General features: G+C 41.6%; 1 protein-coding gene across 1 annotated transcript in view; it reads left to right on the top strand.

Annotated features, from left to right (window-relative positions):
- LOC149285179 (tRNA-queuosine alpha-mannosyltransferase-like) overlaps positions 1-15509 on the top strand; it is an 83246-nt gene extending 67737 nt beyond the window's left edge. Inside the window, exons 9-11 of the mRNA XM_089495723.1 lie at positions 6653-6723; positions 8045-8136; positions 15426-15509. Of these exons, the coding sequence (XP_089351849.1) occupies positions 6653-6723; positions 8045-8136; positions 15426-15509 (247 nt within the window). The remainder of the gene's footprint in view (positions 1-6652; positions 6724-8044; positions 8137-15425) is intronic.
- The last annotated feature ends 5998 nt before the right edge of the window (positions 15510-21507 follow it).

Genomic DNA, 21507 nt, shown 5'->3' with positions numbered 1-21507 from the left:
GAGACGACTAAGATCCAGATCCCCTGCAGCTGCAGGGGACCTGGATCCTCCTGTCCCCCCTCTCCCTCCCCGCCCCACTTACCGGTACTTCTGAGTCCCCGGTGTGTAGCTGGGGCAGCGTGTAGATGTCTTCGCGATTCGCGTGCCGCACCGGTGCGGGGAACTCTGATCTCTGACAGTCGGGGAAGGTCTGCGCGATGGACGCAGACAACCCCGGCTGCTAGCCACACCTCCTTCCGGCTGCAGCGTAAGTGCGTGGGATCTACACGCTGCCCCGGCTACATGACAGGGAAGTCAGAAGCACCGGTAAGTTTTGGGGGGGAGTGTTAAATGGGGGGCATAAGGCATTTCTGGAGGCAAAGTGCTCTGTGAAATGCCTTTTTAACCCTCTATACGCCACTCTGCCTCCTGAATGCCTTAAACCTCCCTATATGCCACTCTTCCCCATAATATGCCTTTTAACCCTCTAAATGCCAGAGTGGCATATAGGGGTATAAGGCATTTCTGGAGGCAGAGTGGCACATAGGTGGTCAAAAGGCATATGATGGGGCACAGTCAGTGGCATATAGGGTTAAAAGGCATATCATGGGGCACAGTGGCATTTAGAGGGTTAAAAGGCATATCATGGGGCACAGTGGCATATAGGGGTATAAGGCATTTCTGGGGCAGATGTGCATAACTGGGGGGCAGGTTGGAAAATAGAAGGAAATAAAGCCAAAATATTTTTCTCAATCATAGCTTTTATAAAAAAAAAATAGTTTAGATGAATTAACATTTACTGGTAAAACTTTTTTCCTATAGGGTCGTCTTATATTCAGGCTTTTTCTTTTTTTCCTAAATTAATATTCAGATTTGGGGGGGTCGTCTTATAATCGAGCAAATACGGTATATAAAGTGCAATTGTAGTGCAAAGTGTAATCGCCATAGCAACTAATAGATTGTTTCTCATAATGCTATACTTTTACATATCTGCACCAAATAGCTCTCATATTAGGATTCTGTCACCCTATATGGCCATATACTGCTTAGCTCGCCACTACGTCAAAGTACCCCAATTTTGGCGAGTCCTATCTATTTTTACTTGGCTGTGTTGGTTACCAGAGCGTGATCAGACCATTCTTTTGTGTTCCTTCTCGGAAAAAAACAGCTGATTTTATTTATAACTGTACATCCCTTTAAACCCAGACTGCAGTAATATAATGCACATTTCTGTTTCATACGGCACAGTTTTTAATAAACGATATTTTTTTTGGCCGCTACATTCTTTGACTCAATGAATCCTTGATGTGGCTTCTGATGTTGTCACCTGGTTTGCCCTCTGAATAGAACTATGTATAACCTTTCTTCCGTTACTTCAAATCACTACTGTTAACTTAGCAATTACTATCTGTCTGAACCCAGCGTTGTCCATTTAGAGGGGGTTATGTATTTCTGCTTTATATGATATGGGAGAATCTCAGAATGACTTGGGCCCAGTGGTTGCAGGACCCTGTCCAAAACGGTCCATGAATATGACCACAGAATATACAGTAATGTGTATCCATCATAAAATATAGATACATTAGTGGGTATATTAGCATATACATGTACCAGTCGGACGGTGCCAAGCTTAGCTGGGATGGAGCTATGGTGCTGACTTGTTCTTTTAAGGGTAGTATGGGTTGGAGCCAGTGTGGGACCTTGTTGACCATGCAGGCGCATGTCTCTTGATGCATCCTCAAAATGGCGGGCGGCTCTGTATGGAACAAGCTGTTCCATGAATCATGAACCATGAATCTCAGAGGCTGGAACAAGAAGAGTCGGAGCCGGGTTCTTAGAGCCAAAGCAAGGACCAAGCTGACCCTTGCTTTGGCTCCAAGAAGCAGGCTCTGACTCTTCTTGTTCCAGCCTCTGAGATTCATGGTTCTTCATAAATTGGGAAGAGGACAACATAGTGCCCTCCTCACCGGTTTCTGTATGTCATCTTGCTATATACCAATTGTTGTGTCCGGTCTACCCTTTGTACAGGGCTGCGGATTCTGATGGTGATCTTCTCGTGCCCCCATAGTCCTCGTGTGTTACATTCGATCCGGTGCGCACAGTAGGTGTTCAGCTCCTAACATTACCGATTAGACATTTACACAAAGTCACCTTATGAAAAAAGAAAAGATAAAGAAGGAGTGAAAACCAAAGACTTATATTTAGTGTCGGGTTCCAAAAATAAGAGAAATAAAGTAAACCAAATCTTCAAGTTACCAACGCAAAGGAGCATTTGTTTAAAAAAAAAAAAAGAAGAAGAATTTAATGCGAGCAGCAGCGGTACTTAGATGGGACCAGGTATTGGATCTCCTACCAGTACTGGGCAGATGGACCAATACTACTAGATTTTATAATGCCTCATTTGCTCAGCGTTTTGAAATCCTTAATGGGCACAGCTGGCAGCTGAATGCAGGTTTGATACGAACAGTTTAGACATCTTTAGATGTAGCAGATGGAAAATTTTACACAAATAAAGTAGGAGAAAGTGTGCAATTAGGTTTTTATCTGCAGTTACACGCTGTATCCTGGGTTTCAGTTTAGAACATCACCTTAGTGGGTGGCCGAAGCCGCGCTCTCTCCCAAATCCCAACCTTCTTGACACCACATTTGCTGTTGGATCCCTGCCCAAACCTAAAAACTTTTGTTTTGTGTTCAGAAATCTAAAAGAGAACAGAATTACTTTATTTAAATAAAAGAAATTTAAGAAAAGGCTGCGTGGCGGAGTGTCCCTGGAGTTTTGATTCTACGACATCATTTCAGGGTAACAGTAATTTTTATTTTAATACTTTTTTTTTTTTTTTTGGTATTCTTAATGTCCGTTATTACACATCGCAAAAGGGTACAAGATTTTCATATCTTAAACGCTTAGCGGAATCCGTAACACGAGAAAATCTGAGTTACAATAACTAATTTTAATCCCGTCTGGTAAGTATGACAACATTAGCATTTCCATTTAATTAAAACCACCCTTAAAGCAGCAATGTTTTAATCACTCAGTTTTATTTACTCTCCTCCGGTGTCACTTCTAATTGTAACTTTTTTTTTTTTTTTTTTTTTTAATAATGAAGGATTTTTCTTCTTTTTATTTCATGGCGCATCACGCAAGGAAAAAAAGAAGAAAAGTATTGTCGATAATTAGCTGTCTGCTGTTATTATGAGACTCAGGTGTCGTAACTGTGTCTCATCCTCATTACACAAAAAAAAAGAAAGAAAGAAAGAAAGAAAGAAGGAAATTCACCTGATTTGATTCATTATTACTAGATAATGCGACTCAAAGGCCCTCCAGAAAGTAATTCCGCCTGGGAAAAATTTTTTCAGCTAATTATATTTAGAACCAAAAGCCCAATAACTATTTGCAGATAAATGATATGAGCCGAAGTGAGCAGATCTGAACATTAAGATTCCTAGATTTAGCGGATGATTTGTTAATTGGTAGAGAAATAAAAGGTCATTTGGCCAACCGTTTATGGCATAGATCCAGCGAGCTTATTCTTAGCCCACCTGAAGCTGCGGAAAGACCCATCGGGTGGAAACATTCCTCTCCTACACATGATGGCGCGGCTAGGGGGTCAGGGATCCTACAAGTAGACCTTGTCGAAGTCCAGACAACGTCTGCTACTTTGCCCCGGGTTCTCGTTCTTTCATCTCGACGCAAACCACGAGTCATACGAATTGCACAAGCGGTTAATTTCCTAAAGAAGAAGCGGCAAAGACTACCCTCTAACAGTGTAGGTAATGAGGCGTAGTTTTGAGTTTTGCTATACTTTAAGCAAATATCAGCCCAATTATTTCTCTTTCCTCAACTGCATCCTGAGGGTTCACTCTCGCTCTTGTTTTTTTTGCGTTAATGGGCTTTTGTCACCAACCTAAAATAGTCCGTTCGTTCTCTAAGCAGCTACAATGCAGGTATAAATGTCAGCGCCTAATTTGAATAGCGAGCAGCATTGTCCTGTGTGACATGGTCCATACATTTTTTGACCCATTGACCGGATTTCGTTTGGTGTGTTGTGTTGAAGGATTCTATCAGCGTTGTCTATATACTGTCTAAGGACCACCAGAGAAGACATCCACGTGTCCTCTCGTGATTGAGGATTGGGTCAGAGTTTTTACCGTCTTTGCCTGTCATGCTGGACGTTAATCCCTTGACATCGTATATCTTTATTTTACTCCACTATTCTTACGTCGAGCTGCATATTATTGATGTCTAATTTAGAAAGTCTCGGAATTGTAAAGTGTTACAGTTAGTAACATTTGGCTCGTATAGAAATGCTTCTCAACCCAAAGGAATATAATAACCACGGTTTCTAACTCTGGGTTCGGGGCCTCAAACAGACCAGGATTTCTGCATATTCTTACTTAACAGAGATGACATCTATGTTTTAAATGATATTAATTGCGTTAGAGCACAGATATCCACAAGTTCTGTCGATTGTTTTTTGCTGTTTCATTTGTCCTCCGAGTCTCCACATGGGTGGACTATACACACACACACACTCACCCCAATCATAAAGCACACACACTCACCCCAATCATAAAGCACACACACACTCACCCCAATCTAAAAGCACACACACACACACTCACCCCAATCTAAAAGCACACACACACACTCACCCCAATCATAAAGCACACACACTCACCCCAATCATAAAGCACACACACACTCACCCCAATCTAAAAGCACACACACACACACTCACCCCAATCTAAAAGCACACACACACACTCACCCCAATCATAAAGCACACACACACTCACCCCAATCTAAAAGCACACACACACACTCACCCCAATCATAAAGCACACACACACTCACCCCAATCTAAAAGCACACACACACACTCACCCCAATCATAAAGCACACACACTCACCCCAATCTAAAAGCACACACACACACTCACCCCAATCATAAAGCACACACTCATCCCAATCTAAAAGCACACACACACACACACACACACACACACTCACCCCAATCATAAAGCACACACACACTCATCCCAATCTAAAAGCATGCACACACACACTCACCCCAATCTAAAAGCACACACACTCATCCCAATCTAAAAGCACACACCCACACACTTACCCCAATCTAAAAGCACACACACACACTCACCCCAATCTAAAAGTATGCACACACACACACACACTCACCCCAATCTAAAAGCACACACACACACTCACTCCAGTCTAAAAGCACACACACTCAACCCAATCTAAAAGTACGCGCACACACACACTCACACCAATCTAAAAGCACACACACTCATTCCAATCTAAAAGCACACACACTCACTCTAATCTAAAAGCACACACACATACACTCACTCTGATATTTTTTCCAGACAATTCAAAGATAATTCGATGCCTAGATATTCTGTGGGTGTAAATGTTTAATATAAAATAATTAAAACCCTCACTATATCTATAACTCCTTCCTCAGTATTAATCTGATAACAATCCCTATAAAAGACAATAAATATCAATTACACTGAATTGTTTTTAAAAAAATGCCTGATTGCCAATCACAAAAATAAAGAAGAACCCAAAAAACTAAAATAATAATAATAAAAAAAATCTTAAGCGCGACCTCCAACAATTTGGGAGAAGTAGAGAAAAAAAAAGTTTCTTCCACGGTCGGCCCTTTTGGCCGTAGTCTCAAAACCATTTTTACATAAACAGAGTTAAAGACGTGTTTTGAATTTCGCTTGCATTTGGACGGGCCAACAAAAATAAAAAGTATATTTTTACATGTTTCGCCCATGTTCGGCTTGTTGTCGGTATACAGAAAGGCAAAATTCATTAACGGAGTATTTTTATTTTTTTATATATTTTTTAATTTTTTTTTAACTGATTTCATCACTTTAACACCTTGACATATGTAGCAGAAAATAAATAAAAAAATGAAAGTCTTTGCGCACGCTGTCATTTTCTACAACATAAGCACAAAAGCGAGGATATGAGTCACAAAATGTATCCGAGCGGCTGTTTGCAGAATTGCCGAATACTCGAGGAATTATGCGCATTGCAGCATTAGAGAGTCTGCTGGTGTCCGACCATACGTTGGGAATGAACATCCTTATTTTCTGCTGCATGATTAAGAAAATCTGTCCATACTTTACCTTGTGTTGCATTTCTTTATTTGCTGATTAGGAAATGTGTTGAGTAGCGTTTGAGGACAAAAAAAAAAAAATATCGCAGGGCTTTGCTTTGATTTATACGGCAAACTAGCATATGCTGCGTGTTCTGTTCTATCTAACTCCAGCGTGATCCATAACATTCCCCCGGAATCGACCAGCGATAAGATAGGCGATGGAATTTTGGGGTAAAGTTTATGGCTGTTTTGGTTCGTATTATCTGGTCATTGGCCAAGTATTTTAATGAGAAGGTGGAAATGGAGTAGCCTCCCAGCAGAAGTGGTAGAGGGTAATACAGTGAGGGGATGTAAACACGCATGGGATAGGCTTATGGCTCCTGAATATAAGACGAGACCAATGACTGATTAAGGTTTTGAGTCTTTATAGCAGGAGAAATGGTGATGGGGGCCGAATGGGGCCGATCTTCCATAACCTATGCAATGAAAATATGTGTTGTTTGTGAATTTGCTGAATGTTTCTTTTTTTTTTTTAGGTTGGAAGCAGTGCATTGTGGTTGCTATCCCTTGTGCCCCAAATCCTTGGTGTACCCCGAGATTTTTGCAGGTAATTTCCGGTATCTTAGCAGACGTCTCTGCCCCTCGGGAAGTAACGGAGTCTGAAAAGTGAACTTATGCGCGAGTGATTGTTTATTTGGCAAACGGACATGTTAATGTTAACAAATCTGTGATATAATGCATTAGGCGGTGTTTATATGCACCATCTGCTCGCTCACAATAACAAAATAAAGTATGTTTTAAAATAGCTTCTTATGTTAGCCTTCAGAGCCACAGACACACACAATGGTTTGTATCGGTCTGGACACACACGGGTACTTGTGATAAGAACGCACGCGTCCTACAAACACACGTCCTACAAACACACGTTAGTACATACACACATCAATACATACACATGCCCTACATACACACATCAGTACATACGCACGTCGATACATACCCACGTCGATATATACACATGTCCTACATAGACACGTTTGTACATACATGTTAGTGTGCACGCCACATACATGCTTGTATTTGAACGTGTTTATATGCAGCTTACTTGCGAGTTGAAAAATAGGATAGCTGCCAACGTTTTGATCCACATGGAGATGTTCTTCAGGATCACGTGAGGGTCTTTTCATTTTCTTATGACCCGCTGTCCTTTTATTTTTCCTCATCGCATGACTGTGGGTGGCTTAGGCAATGGGAGTTGAAGCATTTCGGCATTCTTATTGACGGATCAGGAAGGGGCCGACACTGGAGAGCCTCTGGTGACTGGCCTGACCCTCCATAATGCATCGCCGGTTCCGCCGTATCTACGGAGCTTCATATCTATGAATCAAGCAGGGCCAAACCCATAGGGGCTAGCCCTATATAGTCCATGATCAGTGCAACGAGGCATCTCGTTTAGTGAATAGATCCTTCTCCCCCCCCGCTCTCTCGTCCTCTCTCTAAACACTAAATATTTATACATTGACACATGTTCACTGACAAACCGTTCTAAATATATGTATACCGATTACAAATATTGTGAAAGTAGCATTTTTTCCCCTTCTTTTCTGCGTGGGAAAGTCAGGAATACACGACTGCTGCAGTCATCGCGTATCGAAGCTTAAATGCTCTTTCCATGCGTTGTCTTACATCGGAATAATGCGTCTTAATCACCCCCAAGGAGATGTCTAAACAGAACAACTACACCGTCCTATTTAGCATTAAACATCCTTGCGAGAGGAGGTAGCCTTAGAAAAAAAATCGGGGCCTAAATAATGTAAAGCACGAGGCGGCACAGAGCAATATGCATTTTTAATTAGTAAAGTGACTAATATCGAGTGTGTGCTTTGAGGTTTTTGTTTCATTAAAAATGTATCTGTTTTTCCTCGCAGCGGAATATCTGTATTCGACACCTGAACAGCTCGTAAAGAGACTCCAGAAATTCTGCACAAGACCCGATCTCGTCAGAAAGCACCGGTTCCAGGTACGCCTCCAAGACGCGGTCGAGACGCTTATTTTTTGGGGAAGGAAACGCTTTTCGGACAAATTCGGGTCGTTCGACTCAACGAGGATTAATTAGGTGGACGGCGTCCGTATTATCTCAGGTCTCCGCTTTCGAGAACGGCCGTCCTGTACATTTAGACCCACGAGGCTTCTGAGATGAACCTGTATTAATGCAGCTCATTAGCGCTAAAGAAGAGTTGAAAGGAACGGCTTACAATTATACTAATGAAGATAAGCTCGCTCGGCAATTAGAATATTACGTGATTTAGCCTCAAAACCCAGGTGAATGTTATCGGGTGCCGAATATTTCTTTTTCATTTTTTTTTTTTCTCCAGGACACAATGACTTGAAAATTAAACTCGAAAATCGCTCGTCCTCGTCCTTTAGAGCTAAAAAAATAAAAATCTAATAACGTGAATTAAATCACATTTTGATCACGGCAAACGCAATCCAAACATTTTCTACAGGCAGAAATGACTTCTGCCCGTAGTTTTATGTAGTCGGCGATCTATCGCATAAAGGAAAAAAAAAGCTCTATTTTGGGAAGAATGTATTTTTAGATGTACCGTTAACACTATCTCTGCCAGAACCAGATGAGAACAAGGCACTCTTGGATTCTTCTCCGCAGCCCAGTTTTTGACAATGTATGTCCATGACTTGGCCATTTGTATGAAACAGTTAAACTATAGGGAAAAAAATGGAAAGAGCGAAGCCAAAAATGCAATTTAACACCCAATTTCAAGCTCATTATCTTTCATTGTCTATTAACTTGGCAATGGTTCAGAAGGTAGCTCATAATAGTTTAAAATGCTGACTGCACAGTTCTAACCCTCTGTTACTTTGTGAGTCAGTAGAATCGAACTCGGGCTTTTAACCTGTAATGAATTAAAAAAAAAAAAAAAAATGGGGAACCCACCCAGAAGGCAGGCAGTTTTATGATGTGTGGAAGCCCCTAGGCCTTGATTGAGAGCGTCTTTCACTCGGTGCTCTGCAATCTGTGTGTTCTAGTATCTTAGGAATTAAAAAGAACCATCGAGGTTATAAACGATTAGCATAATGTTCAGATGTTCAGGATTTACTTCAGCCAATCAAGTGGACTCAAGGGGTTTAAAATGATGGAGGCCCACCATCCCATAGACTAGGGTCATCCAGCCATTGGGTGTATACGTGATTCCTGTCCATGGATTTGGGCTACCCTCGGTTGAAGAAAAACCATTTGGAGTAGTGCTGGTTAGAAGAAATATACCAACGTTTACAATGAACCAATAGAGTCATGGAGTCAGGACAAACCTGGACATGTAGTTTTAGAAGCATGCAGGCCTTCTGACCATAACTAAACATTATTCAAGGTAGGCATAATGTTGGCCATTAGGTCAAGGCTCTTTAGATCTGTAATTGGTCAACCAGATGGGCCATTTGGTTCTTACCTGCTGTTGAATGTTCCTTAGTGGATGAGGTTGGGTTTCAAACATTGAAGTCGTGGGTGTTGTGCTGAGAAGATCTCCTTGAGATCATGACTTAGTTGGTCCACTTAAAGTATTCCAGACTATTTTGACTCAAAAGACCGATATCCATTTCCCATGGAGTTCTGACGAAGCGGTGAACTGATTAGAGAGAAAAAAATATATATATACCGTATTGGCTCGGATATAGGCCGCCCCCGTATATAGGCCGCACCCTAAAAGTTTGGTGCTTTTTTAAAGAAAAAGTTTTTTTCTTAAAAAAAGCACCAAAAACACATGCTGCCACTCTGTCTCCCCCCCCGAGATATGCTGCCACTCTCCCCCCCCAAGATATGCTGCCACTGCCCCCCCGAGATATGCTGCCACTGCCCCCCCGAGATATGCTGCCACTGTCCTCCTCCCCCTCCGAGATATGCTGCCACTGTCCTCCCCCCCCCGAGATATGCTGCCACTGTCCTCCTCCTCCCCCCCGAGATATGCTGCCACTCTGCCCCCCCCGATTTACCAGAACAGACTCCCGGGTGTCTTGCGGGGCCGACGGGGAACATCTACGCAATACGTGTATACAACTTCCGGTGCCAGGACTCAGCGGATGTGCTGGAACCGGAAGTTGTATATGCGTATTGCGTAGATGTCCCCCGCCGGCCCCGCAAGACACCCGGGAGTCTGCTCCGGTAAGTCTTGGGGGCAGAGGTAAAACGCATCGCGCGGACGGTCACCGGCTGCGGCGATGTGGGTAAACAGCCTCCGCAGCCGGTGACCGTCCGCACGATGCTCTTAGACAATCTCCCGTGCCGGCACACCCCCCCATGGAAAGTGCTGGCAGGGGAGGCTGTCTGAGCGTATCGGGGAGTAGGATGCGGGTCCCTGCACCGCTGCGGGGAATCTGTATCCTAACCCCGCTGCCTGCCCGGCACCCGGGACTGCATGTCCCGGGCGTCGGGCGCTAGACCCCGAATATAGGCCGCACCCCCACTTTAAAGACTTAAAGTGGGGGGAAAAAGTGCGGCCTATATTCGAGCCAATACGGTATATAAAGTATAATCTCTGGACTGGTCTGGCAAATTGGTCCTTGTATGACTTTGCCCAAGAATTGTTCTTCATACATGACCCCACTCCTGTAGATTTACCTGGCTGCCAATTGTCTTACTGAACTGGTTTAATTCATAGCATTGGATTAAATCCACTAAAACAGTCTGCATCATGTATTTTTCATAACCTACAAAACAGTTATTTCTTTTTTTTTGCTTTTGTACACTTTGTAAATAAAATATCCCTTTTTCCGCTTCTTCTCTACTACATTTAATCGGTATATCTGCGAGTCTCTGTGGCCGGAGCTACGCCAGGTGCCGTCTTCAAGGAGCATTAAAATTTCAGGCTCAGTTTTGTCCACCTAAGTTAAAACAAAAGATAATATTTAATTCCCGTGAACACGAGGAAACTTCACCCCCTTAAGTACTGTTTGCCCCCAGCAAATATTTTATGGGTTCTATTAAGCCCAACACAAATTGGTTTTGCTTAGAACACTTTACAGCTCTCAGGAGGAGGGAGATTGTGTCTTGTCTTACAACAGATTGTCTGAAGTAGTTCTTATAAACCTGCTGATGTCTAATTTATTATATATTTTTTTGGTTCCAGACTTGTTTTAGTTTTGTACGCTGCCTTCTGTATCGGAGAGAGAGACAAAACCCTAAAACGCAGCATGGGCTTCCAACTTTGTCAGGCATGCTAAAGGAAACAGGCGTTTATATTCGTTAAAAGCCAACGCTTTCCCCATTTTGTCCCTAAGGCAGCATTTCTCCCACGTGCTGACTTTGTGAAGTCTAAAAAAGGGTATTTTTTTTTTTTTTTTTAATGAAGGTAAACTTCCTTTTTTTCTAGTTTAATGGAAAAAGGAAGCAAATGGCAGCAAAATCTGTAGCTCCGCATTATCAAAAACCTGGTTTTATCTCATTTAGCTTCCATAAACCCCCTTTATCTGCAGACCTGGAGGCCGCCATTGTTGTCGGTCATGTGATATTATTGGTTGACTTTCCCGGCTCAAACACCAGACTGAGCTGATGCTTTATGGCAATTCTAATGAAGTCCGTTCCTCCGTAGACTTTCATTAGTCAGAGTGTCCAACTGGGTGATTAAGACTGAGCCATTCTATTGTTTCCCACATACAGTATGATAAGGAGTCGCGGGTTTATCTAGTCGATTGGGCTCAGATAACAGAGCGAGAACTCATACCAATGGCTACTATCCATACATGCCATCTACCTCTCGTGGATATATTTCATTAGTATAAGACACTGGAGTAGAATAATTTCAATGATAGATTTTCTTTTACGTAGAATGGAACTTTTTATACTTGATTTTTCTACTAACTTTAACCCTTTACGTTCATTGTAAAGCATATGAATGTCTATCGCATTTACCTACTACAAATTGATATTTTGCCTATTATTGTGCAAATTCTTATTAAGAACCCCGACCCGGGCAATTCCTTCACCATATTAACAATTTCAGACGTAACGTCGCCTCTCACCGAGACCCAGAGCAGCCGAGCAGCCGGTCTGTTCTTTTTAGGGTGGAAGAAGAGACGTCAGGGGAAAGAGAAATGTTTAGAAGAGGAAAAAAAAATTACTGAGATACCAAGATGAGGAGATCAGATAAATAGGTGGCAGATGGATACGCATTTGGTGACAGAATAGAACACAAGCATGTATAATTTATGACACGGGGAATAGGAGGCAAATTTTAAGAGAGACCTTTAGGTCGTAAACGAGGAACGAGCCGGAGGGGAGATGATCGCTGCCTCGTGGAAATCTTTGATTTTTTGGGCAAGGAATAATCTCAAAAGGTAGATTAGAGAGATTAGTAATTAGTAAAATGTAAAAGTTTAGCAGTTAGGTGTCAAGAAGTTTAACTGGTTAATAATGTCTCAGTGCCCCCCCCCCCCCGGAGGACTCATCTTGTCTATTCATACATTATTGAGATTTGTCCCATATTTAATTTGTTTGCACAGATTTCTTGCTTGACGGCCACGGCTTCGTTTATATAGAGTGACAAGTACCGCTAGAACATATATAGTAAATAGATACCATGTTATGTGCATTTGCCGCGTTATTTACTAAAAGCAGTGGGAACGGGAATTTTTTATTCTCCCCTATTGTAATAGCGTGATGGAATCTGCCCAAACCCCCCATATAGTTTCTCCGGTATATCCTAACTCTTTATACAGAAGCTCATTGGAAAACCTGTGTGCGCATGGTCATAACTCCCACAAACTATTGTTATTAAGACGCCCTTGGTCACCAACATTGTTGCCATGATCTGACCCCACTGAGATCTTCTATTGTCCGATCAGGATACCAATGTTAGACCAGAAGTACAGAGAATGAGGTCTCAGGTCCACTAATGGTGTTAGGATGACCGAAGTGTGCGTATCTGGTATCAAAATGGCCGCCAAGTAGTTTGTGGTTTTATGGTGGATTATTTTTGACCATTTTTTTTCCTGGGCTGTAGGTTCCCTACTTCTGGGCATTAGAAGCATTATGGAAAGGGGATGAAGATGCCAAAATGACATTATGTCTGCTGTATTTATTTAAAAAAACTACAGGTTGGGGTTGGGAAATTACTGTTCTTGAATGACATAAAATATGAATCTGCTCATGCGCATTCGATGTGCAGCAGGACCTGCAAAGGAGCTCCTGCCACCAAATCCCATCACTTATAACGAGTTGGGATACCAGGCGGTAGCAGCGTATCCGCACACACGCGCTAACATTGCTTTCCCTCCAATTTAGAACATCTTGTTCTTCCGTTTATTTTCATGACGAATTTCTGGCACCCAGCCCCAGGATTTCTCTCCTCGGATGCTATCAGGGAGCTCAGCGCGATAAAAGCCGCGTTATTCGGGGGCGTCCTTAATAACCGCATGGCGGGGTGTGTCCCTTTAAATTGCATATAATGTCCTTAAAACATCGTACTTAAAGCGGAACTCACACCAATTATTAAAAGTTCTCGTTTTTGATTAATAGAATGTTTTCAGATAGACATTAGCCGATTGTATGTGTTCTCGCTCTGTTATCTGAGCCCAACACCCTGACTCCTTATCATACTGCCTGTGGGAAACTATAGAATGCCTCAGTCTTAATCACCCAGCCGGACTCTCTGACTAATGAAAGTCTATGGAGGAATAGACTTCATTAGCATTGCCATAAAGAATTTTCTCAGTGGGGTGTCACATGACTGACAACAATGGCGGCCTTCAGGTCTGCATATAGGTTTTTTTTTGGAAGAAAGTAAGATAAAACCAGGCTTTTGTCAATTCTGATCTATATTATTGTATATACCGTATATATATATATATATATATATATATATATATATATATATATATATATATGTATATATACACACACACAGATATATATGCATACAATTTATGGGGTTTATGGAAATATGGTGTTTTTTTGTGATCTCTCCTTGAACTCACTGTTTAGTGAATAAGCCCCTGAGACGTGCTAAATAAAAAAAAGAAATAATAATAAATAGGAATAATGTTGTAAAAGTATTGGTTTGGGCAAAGTTCGGGTGGCTTGCTCAGTGGTTGATTCCAAACTTGGTGCACACACCCCAAGGGGTTAAATCGCTTTTGTCATGCGGCTTCCATGCAGTAACTTGTTTTTACGAGGAATCCGCAGAAATGAATACAAATAATATTATGTTTCTTGGTAAAAGAGTTTTGCAGGAGCAGAAACATTTAAACCTGCATTAGATGACGACGGCAGACACTTCCCTTAAATTGTGTTCTCCGCCACGGCCGTAACCTTTTCGTGGCACCATCAGTCTCCGGAAAGCGTTGGGTGCTGACGGGACGCGGGGAACAAAACTGATCATTCACTGTGTAGAATTGTGATTCGGTGCAAGAAGAACGTACCGCGAACGCGTGGACTTATTTTACATTCTGGTTTTTAGCCCATATCATTGTCTCGATTTGCGGGACGGCTTTAGTTTATTGGCCTCTTGTCTCTTACGAACGATCAACGTACGTACCCATGAGTTCTCTGTGTCCCTACCGCCTCTGCTGGAAGGCTGGTGTGTGTGTCTGTGTGTCACTATACACTAGCCCAAAGCTTGCGACAGCCCAGCATGATCAGAGTTCATCCGCAAACTGGAATCAGAGGATAAGCTTTTTACATATTTCACTCGAAAATGTCATTTCTATATCTCATGCTATACGGTGTATGAGATATACACAGCCCGGTGTCTGAAAGTACCGACCAGGACAGCTCTGTGTACGTAATACAGATGCATGGAACGGTTTACCAGTAGAGACGGTCTAATCCAGAAACACAGGGCCATCCTTTAATATCGCTTCGATTACAAATGAACATGTCAAAGCAAGATTAGAAAATAAATGGGGCTTCCCGTTTCCATATTTTTATGAGTTTTAGCTGTTCTGCGATAGTTTTTTTGCATATATATATATATACAGTGTTATAGATGTTATATATTCACTAAAAATGTTCTCTCGATCTATGTATTTGCCTGCAGTGTATGGCTGACATGCGATCTACACCATAGCTTCCTGCATGAGCTTTCGGTAGTGTATGTAAGCTCTTGGGGTCAATTTTGCTGTGGGATTCTCTCCTCCTCTTATATCTCTGTAATGTATGTAGGTGCTGACAATATAAATCAGCTGTTATTGTTTGATGTGGCGGATTTATGGTTACGTGATCTCTGAGAGCTCTGCTGTCTCCTAACGGTTAATGTTTTGGGGTTTATTTCTCTCTTTTTTTTTCCACTTCTCGCGCAGGGTGAGATCGCACGCTTTTCATGGGAAGCTCTGAGCGGCAGATTCAGGTCTCTGCTCGGCGCGGAACCCGGGAAAGATTCGTGACAGATGGGGCCGAGACACAAACTTGCAGCCTGAGGCGGAATTCGTCGAACTTTCCAGAGCGTGCCCGTATTTACCTGATCAGAGAAAGAGCGAGAGAACGGAGAAAAGAAAAAAAAGAAGAGAGAGAGAGAACTTGCGATGAAGGCTCGCCTGGCTGCCTGTCGTAGCTGACACCGAGCCATCTGCCACAAACCTGTAGCAGCTTCAGAACTCCAATCCCTGCCACCACCCCGACTCAAATTAAATACAGATTCCCCGAGACGTTCTGATGGTTCCACATGTCCTCGGCTTCACATGCAGGAGAACGTTAAAAAAAAATAAAAAATCCGTGGCCTGTTGTATAACCGCACTCATGTATCCCATATGTGGTGCCACATTGAATTTCCGGTCGAATCTCTTTTTATCCTTTGTACGAGATGACATGGTGCCTGAATTCTTTCTTTTTTTTTTTTTGCCGACACGATGGCAGCCAAGCTCAGGCTTCAAACATTCGCACTTGGCTGGGTTTCTACCTATGCTGCCAGGTTATCATCTGAGCTCGATTGTGTCCTCAAAGGGCCACAGGGCTTGAAAGGAAAAAAAAATAATAAAATAAAATAACCCAGAGTGCTACTGGGCTAATTGGTTAGCCATCCATGAATTGTTTGCAGGCAAAGGGGCTGTTGTAGAATTTTTCTCTTTTTTTTTTTTTCTGTTTTTTATTTTTTTATTTTTAATGAATGAATCCGCGGCTCCAAGGTTCTTTAAGCGAAGGTATTAATAAGAGGTCTGGCAGGTATTCCTGTGATCCGTAGAGTCCCATTTTGCATTTAATTAATCTCTTAAAGAAAGCAGCGAGATAAACAGCTGTAATTCAAAGTAACGGGGGAAATCCGTTACCCCCGTGCCATCCATCTGATAAAACGAAAGCCCCGACACGGAGAGCGAGCAGGCGGATACTTTGTATCCCGAACATGACAATTTCACATCTCAAATCTTTACTTTGGTAATTCTTTCACGATAAGCTCGGAAACCATTGTCGCAATGATCTGGGTTTTTTTTGTTCAGATTTGAATGTTTTAAAAATGTTTCGTTCAACAAAGGGTTTTATGGAGATGTTGACACAATGAGTTTATTTGTCCCGTCTGTGTTTTTTTTAAGGACGTTTATTGTTTTTTCGTAATAGTTCGAAGTTTACATAAATGGAGGTGTGCTTGATAATAAATGATGATGAATCATTTTAGAGCCTGTGTCTGCGTATGTTTTCTGTAACAATATTTCTGTTGTTATACTGAGAGCATGCGCAGACAAGCTGTATATGGGCTGTATCTGACAGCTGATCAGACCTATTCCAAGTACTCAGACCAGCTGTATGTCTGGGTAGGTAAGTCGCTGAGCATACAGACCAGCTACATATCGGATTAGGTCACTCCAGCGTCTGAATATACATGTAACGGGCACTAGGGGGGTCACCTAAAAAACACAAAATTAATCAATCACCGGTCCAGGTCTTTCTATATAACAAGATAAAGCGACATTCAGTTATTTATCACGGTCTGTTTGCAAGCTCTTTGCCAGCCCTTATACTGGGCTTGCCTTCTAGCCACTGTAGATTATTATTATTTATTGTTTTATATCGCGCCATCCAATTCCATAGCGCTGTACAATGGATAGACAGGACATAACGTAGTATATAACATAACAATTTGACTTACAGAAACAACAGGTGAGGCGGGCCCTGCTCAAAGGAGCTTACAGTCTAGAAGTATAGAAGGTCACAATAATGTTTCTGAAAGGTAAGTGCAGATGTCTCATAAGACTCATTCGTTGAACACATCTCCCACATGGCAAAAAACTAGAGGATAGGCAGAAGGGCAAATGCATATGGTGGCTTCCCCAATGGTGTCCCCCCTAATGCATTTGCAAGGGGACACCACAAACATTTAAGAGACCATGCAGCCATGAAATGCCTTAAAGTGCATGTGATGGCAGGGGTGTCCCTTTAATGTATCCAATAACATTAAAGAATGTTGGCTTTTTAAATTCATTCTGAATTTATTTTCCTTTTGCTAGCTTTCCAATACAATCTGAGAAAACCTAAGTGTGTCCGTGAAAGGTCCTGTAGTCCTGCCATAAACCGTGTTCTTGAGAGCTCCTCTTCTCTGATAACTTCTCTGCTTTTCTTGCTCATAGCTGTGTTCTCTGGCTACGTCAGCAGTTGGCGTTTTTACATTGGAATGGTAATGCTATGATACCCAGCCAGGAAAATATACACGGCAATAAAACAGAAGGGGAAAAAAGTGTGGTGGGTGTGGAAAGTAGATGATAGATAACAAATCACTTTGTTCTCATCCACCTCGGCCTGAAATTAGTTGAGTAATGTTTCATAGGGATGAAAAAAGAGTAAACATCGGCCCAACGGGGGGGGGGGGGGGGGTGAAACTAATACACACAAAGTAAACACTCTAATAAGCTACAGATTGTAGGCACCAGAAAAAAAAGAAACATTTGTAACAAATGTCATCAGTTTGGCGTTATTCTTCTTAGCAATTTTTGGGAAAGCAGAAGGTGAGTATGTGGGGACTTAGTTCTCTGGGTTCTAAGTCAGTAATCGATATTCCCCTACGTATACACAATATATGTTTTGCCAACCCATTGGTGATTTCTTAATATATTCATTCATTTTTTCATTCCATTATTCACCTGCTGCTGATGGTTTTGTTCTAATAGGCATATATATTGGATCCTCTCCTGGTTTCGCCATGAGACTGTGTTTCATTTCATGGTAGCATTTGGTTCTGCCTACTCATCTGCCATGGTGACACCCACTTCATATCAATTTGGGTATAATCCCCAATCATTGGTTGTGGTTAGCTCCACCCCAATGTATCAACCCCTTGGGCCTCCCATGGGGATCACTGGAAGAAGAATCTGGCAGACCGGTCATGGGAAATGCTCATTAAGGATAACAGGGTTCATATGAGCTTCACCTCTGTAACCCATGTGACATCATTCCATGATGTAATGAGCAGGAATACATAGGCTTTCTTCGTGTAGTTCCCGTGACAACTACATTCATTCACTCTACAGAAAAGCAATGGAAAATGAATGAATGTACTTCCCGTGACAAATACATTCATTCATTCTACAGAAAAGCAATGGAAAAATACCAGATTTATTCTGTGGAGCTCTGCCAACCAGCCAATAGGAGCTACCACTTGAAAACTTTTCTGGAGTCATCAAACAATTATTTGGTCTCCAAATGGTCCTTCACCAACAAGACCATCATGCTAGTAACCCACCTTCAAAGTAAGGGAATTTCTACACATTATTACATCAACACATAGGCATGTCACATGAATGAATATAGACTGATAACAGTCCTAATTGTGGCGAACGTCTCAACATATATAATTCAATGACGTCTATTAAATGTTTTGTTTTTCAAGACCCTTTCTCATCGGGGTCCGCAAATGCAATATTTTCTTTGCTGATTTTAATTTTCATCTGAGTCTTTAAACTGTAGTTAATTGTAGTTTAATGTGTTTAACATTTTGTGGGTTTGAATTCTTTGGATTCCTCTTTAAAATTACACCACGTTTAAAAAAACAAACTGAAAAAAAAATATATAAAATTAAATATAATTGCTATGAGAATATGCTTGTGATTGATGTACAATAAACATAACTATTTAAAGGAACAGAAACCACCAGGACAGTTAACAAGCTTCCAGATGAAAGGTGCCACGGTTTCTAATTTCGTGTCCAAGGATGGGGAGGTGGACTTTTGTTGACTTTATGGAAAAGTTGCCATAAAAAGTCCAGAAGTCCAGAACTTGAGAACGCCATGCTTTTGGGCAACAGCGTGGTAGATCAGCTTGATCTACCACGCTGTTGCCCAAAACCATGGCGTTCTCAAGTTAAACCACAATTAGTACAATGAGGCTGTTTCAACCAAGCCTACATTGGGGTATCATTAGCTGTCACTGTTACAGTATCATGTCTCATCAAACACGCAGAAGGAATATTAAACCAAGGAATAAACCTTCAAGCTTAGACCAGCCATAGGGGGATGGGATCACGAGGAGGAATTGAGATAAGTCATGTCGAACCTTGCTTAGACTTTTGGTATTGGTGTATCATGGGTTTTTGGACCATTTCAATAAAAATCCTTCAGAGAAAGAGGCCAAGGGTTTTAAATCCAATAATACAGCTGCGTAAAAGGTTAAAAAGTTTGACTAGTTTATTTAAAGAGGGTTTTCTGGAATAATTACAACAAAAATGCATTTTTTTTCTCTCTCTCCGTAAGCAACCCTAAGCTTTACAGGATTACTGAAAATGTCCATTGTTTAGTAATCTGACAGTTTCAATACTTTGACATAATCAAGAACACTCTCTCCAGTATAAAAACATGAAATTAGGTCGACCTCTCGATATTTTTTCGTATGTTCTCTCTTAGGTTTCCAGGTCACTCTATAGAGCTTTAAGTCATCAAAAATAACTCTCTGTTTCTTTTCTGGATCTGGGAATTACACCCACAACACAAATAAAAATCCATTCCTTTGAGGCCATTTTTGTGATAAGAGAAATATAGCACCTAGTAGAAGAAAATAAGGATTTATTGGACCTTCAGTTGACGTAGCCCAAAACAACATTAATATCGATTTATTTACTTAGCTGTATCTTTTGGGTTATTAATGGCAGATAATGACGCTGTGTTGCTGTGTCATGTCACAGAGAACATACACAAACACATTCCATCACATTGAGATAGGATAATATTTTTGGCCGGTTGCGTTTGCCAATGAATGTAACGTTATTGAGGCGTTTTCTGAAATTGGAAATATTTTTGTTGAGCACGAAGCAATAAAAAAAAGCCATCCATTTGTAAACACATTTGGTTGGGTTATTTATTTTTTTTCATAACACTGAAACTTTTATAGTGTTCTATCGCAGGGTCACCATTAGGTGAGAAACAGATCATACGGGACACAAACTGAGTCTTAACTTGGACCAAGTTGTTGAAAACTTCAAAGCCAAGGAATAAGCCCTTAACAAGGGGACACATTAATTCATCAAGGAATGGATACATTTCTCTTTTTTATGTGCCGCGCTACTGAGCTGCCGGTCAAAGCCTAGGGTGATGTCCTCTCTGTCATTGGACGATCAGCATCCTCGATGAGCCGCTATTTAATTGGGGAGATCAGGGACCCCGTTACTCTATGAAGTGCAGGGATATGATGTCATATCTCAGAAGTTGTGAAACTTGGTCATGCCTAGGTCACTGCTAAGCTCTCCTGTTCTTTAGGCCAAGTGTAAGCTGTTGCAGCAAAACTACTAAAATTGGTCCCGGTCTACACAGGTTTCGGGGGCATTTATTTCATTTCTAACTGGAGCGTTAGCATTTTGCCTTAAAAAATACTATATTCATTTATATAGTCCTTCCACGTAACAGTGTATTTTGAGGATTGAGGTCCTGACTAGCAAAAAAGCTTGAAAAACGTGACAGAGGAAGTGCTGGGCGGGACGAAATCGGGACTGCCCCATCAAAAGCCGGACAGTTGGGAGGCATGCAGCATTCTCTGTCATTCTTATATTCTGATTCCTTAAAAAGTTTATCCCGGTGTAAAAGACAAGTCATGATTTGTGCATGGATGATGGGGCTGCTGGTGATATGGGCACCAACCTGGCTTGACAAAGACCTATCAAGGTCAAAACATTGCCTATTATTGGGGCGGAATAAAATCCACTGAAGATAGCTATTACTGGAGCGATGAATATCTTGTGTGTTCTGGGTCTTTAAACCTGGTACATAGGCTTATATCGCGTATGTTATGTATAGCTTTGACTCTCACGCGTTCTCCTGGTTTCACAATCATCGATCAGGTGTTTTTCTCGCTCCCAAAGGGCCTGACACTAATTCCCTTTCCTCGTTTGTGCCGAAGAAATGCCTAAACAAATATGTTCTTGAATAGCCTTAACTTCACGCATCTTAAACAAAGCCCATTTGCACCTTTCTC

Source organism: Sceloporus occidentalis, unplaced genomic scaffold, assembly GCF_023333645.1.
Source record: "Sceloporus occidentalis isolate IW3139 unplaced genomic scaffold, rSceOcc1.0.p SCAF_83, whole genome shotgun sequence".
Classification (NCBI taxonomy): Eukaryota; Metazoa; Chordata; class Lepidosauria; order Squamata; family Phrynosomatidae; genus Sceloporus; species Sceloporus occidentalis.
This window is presented reverse-complemented; position numbering and strand designations above follow the sequence as displayed.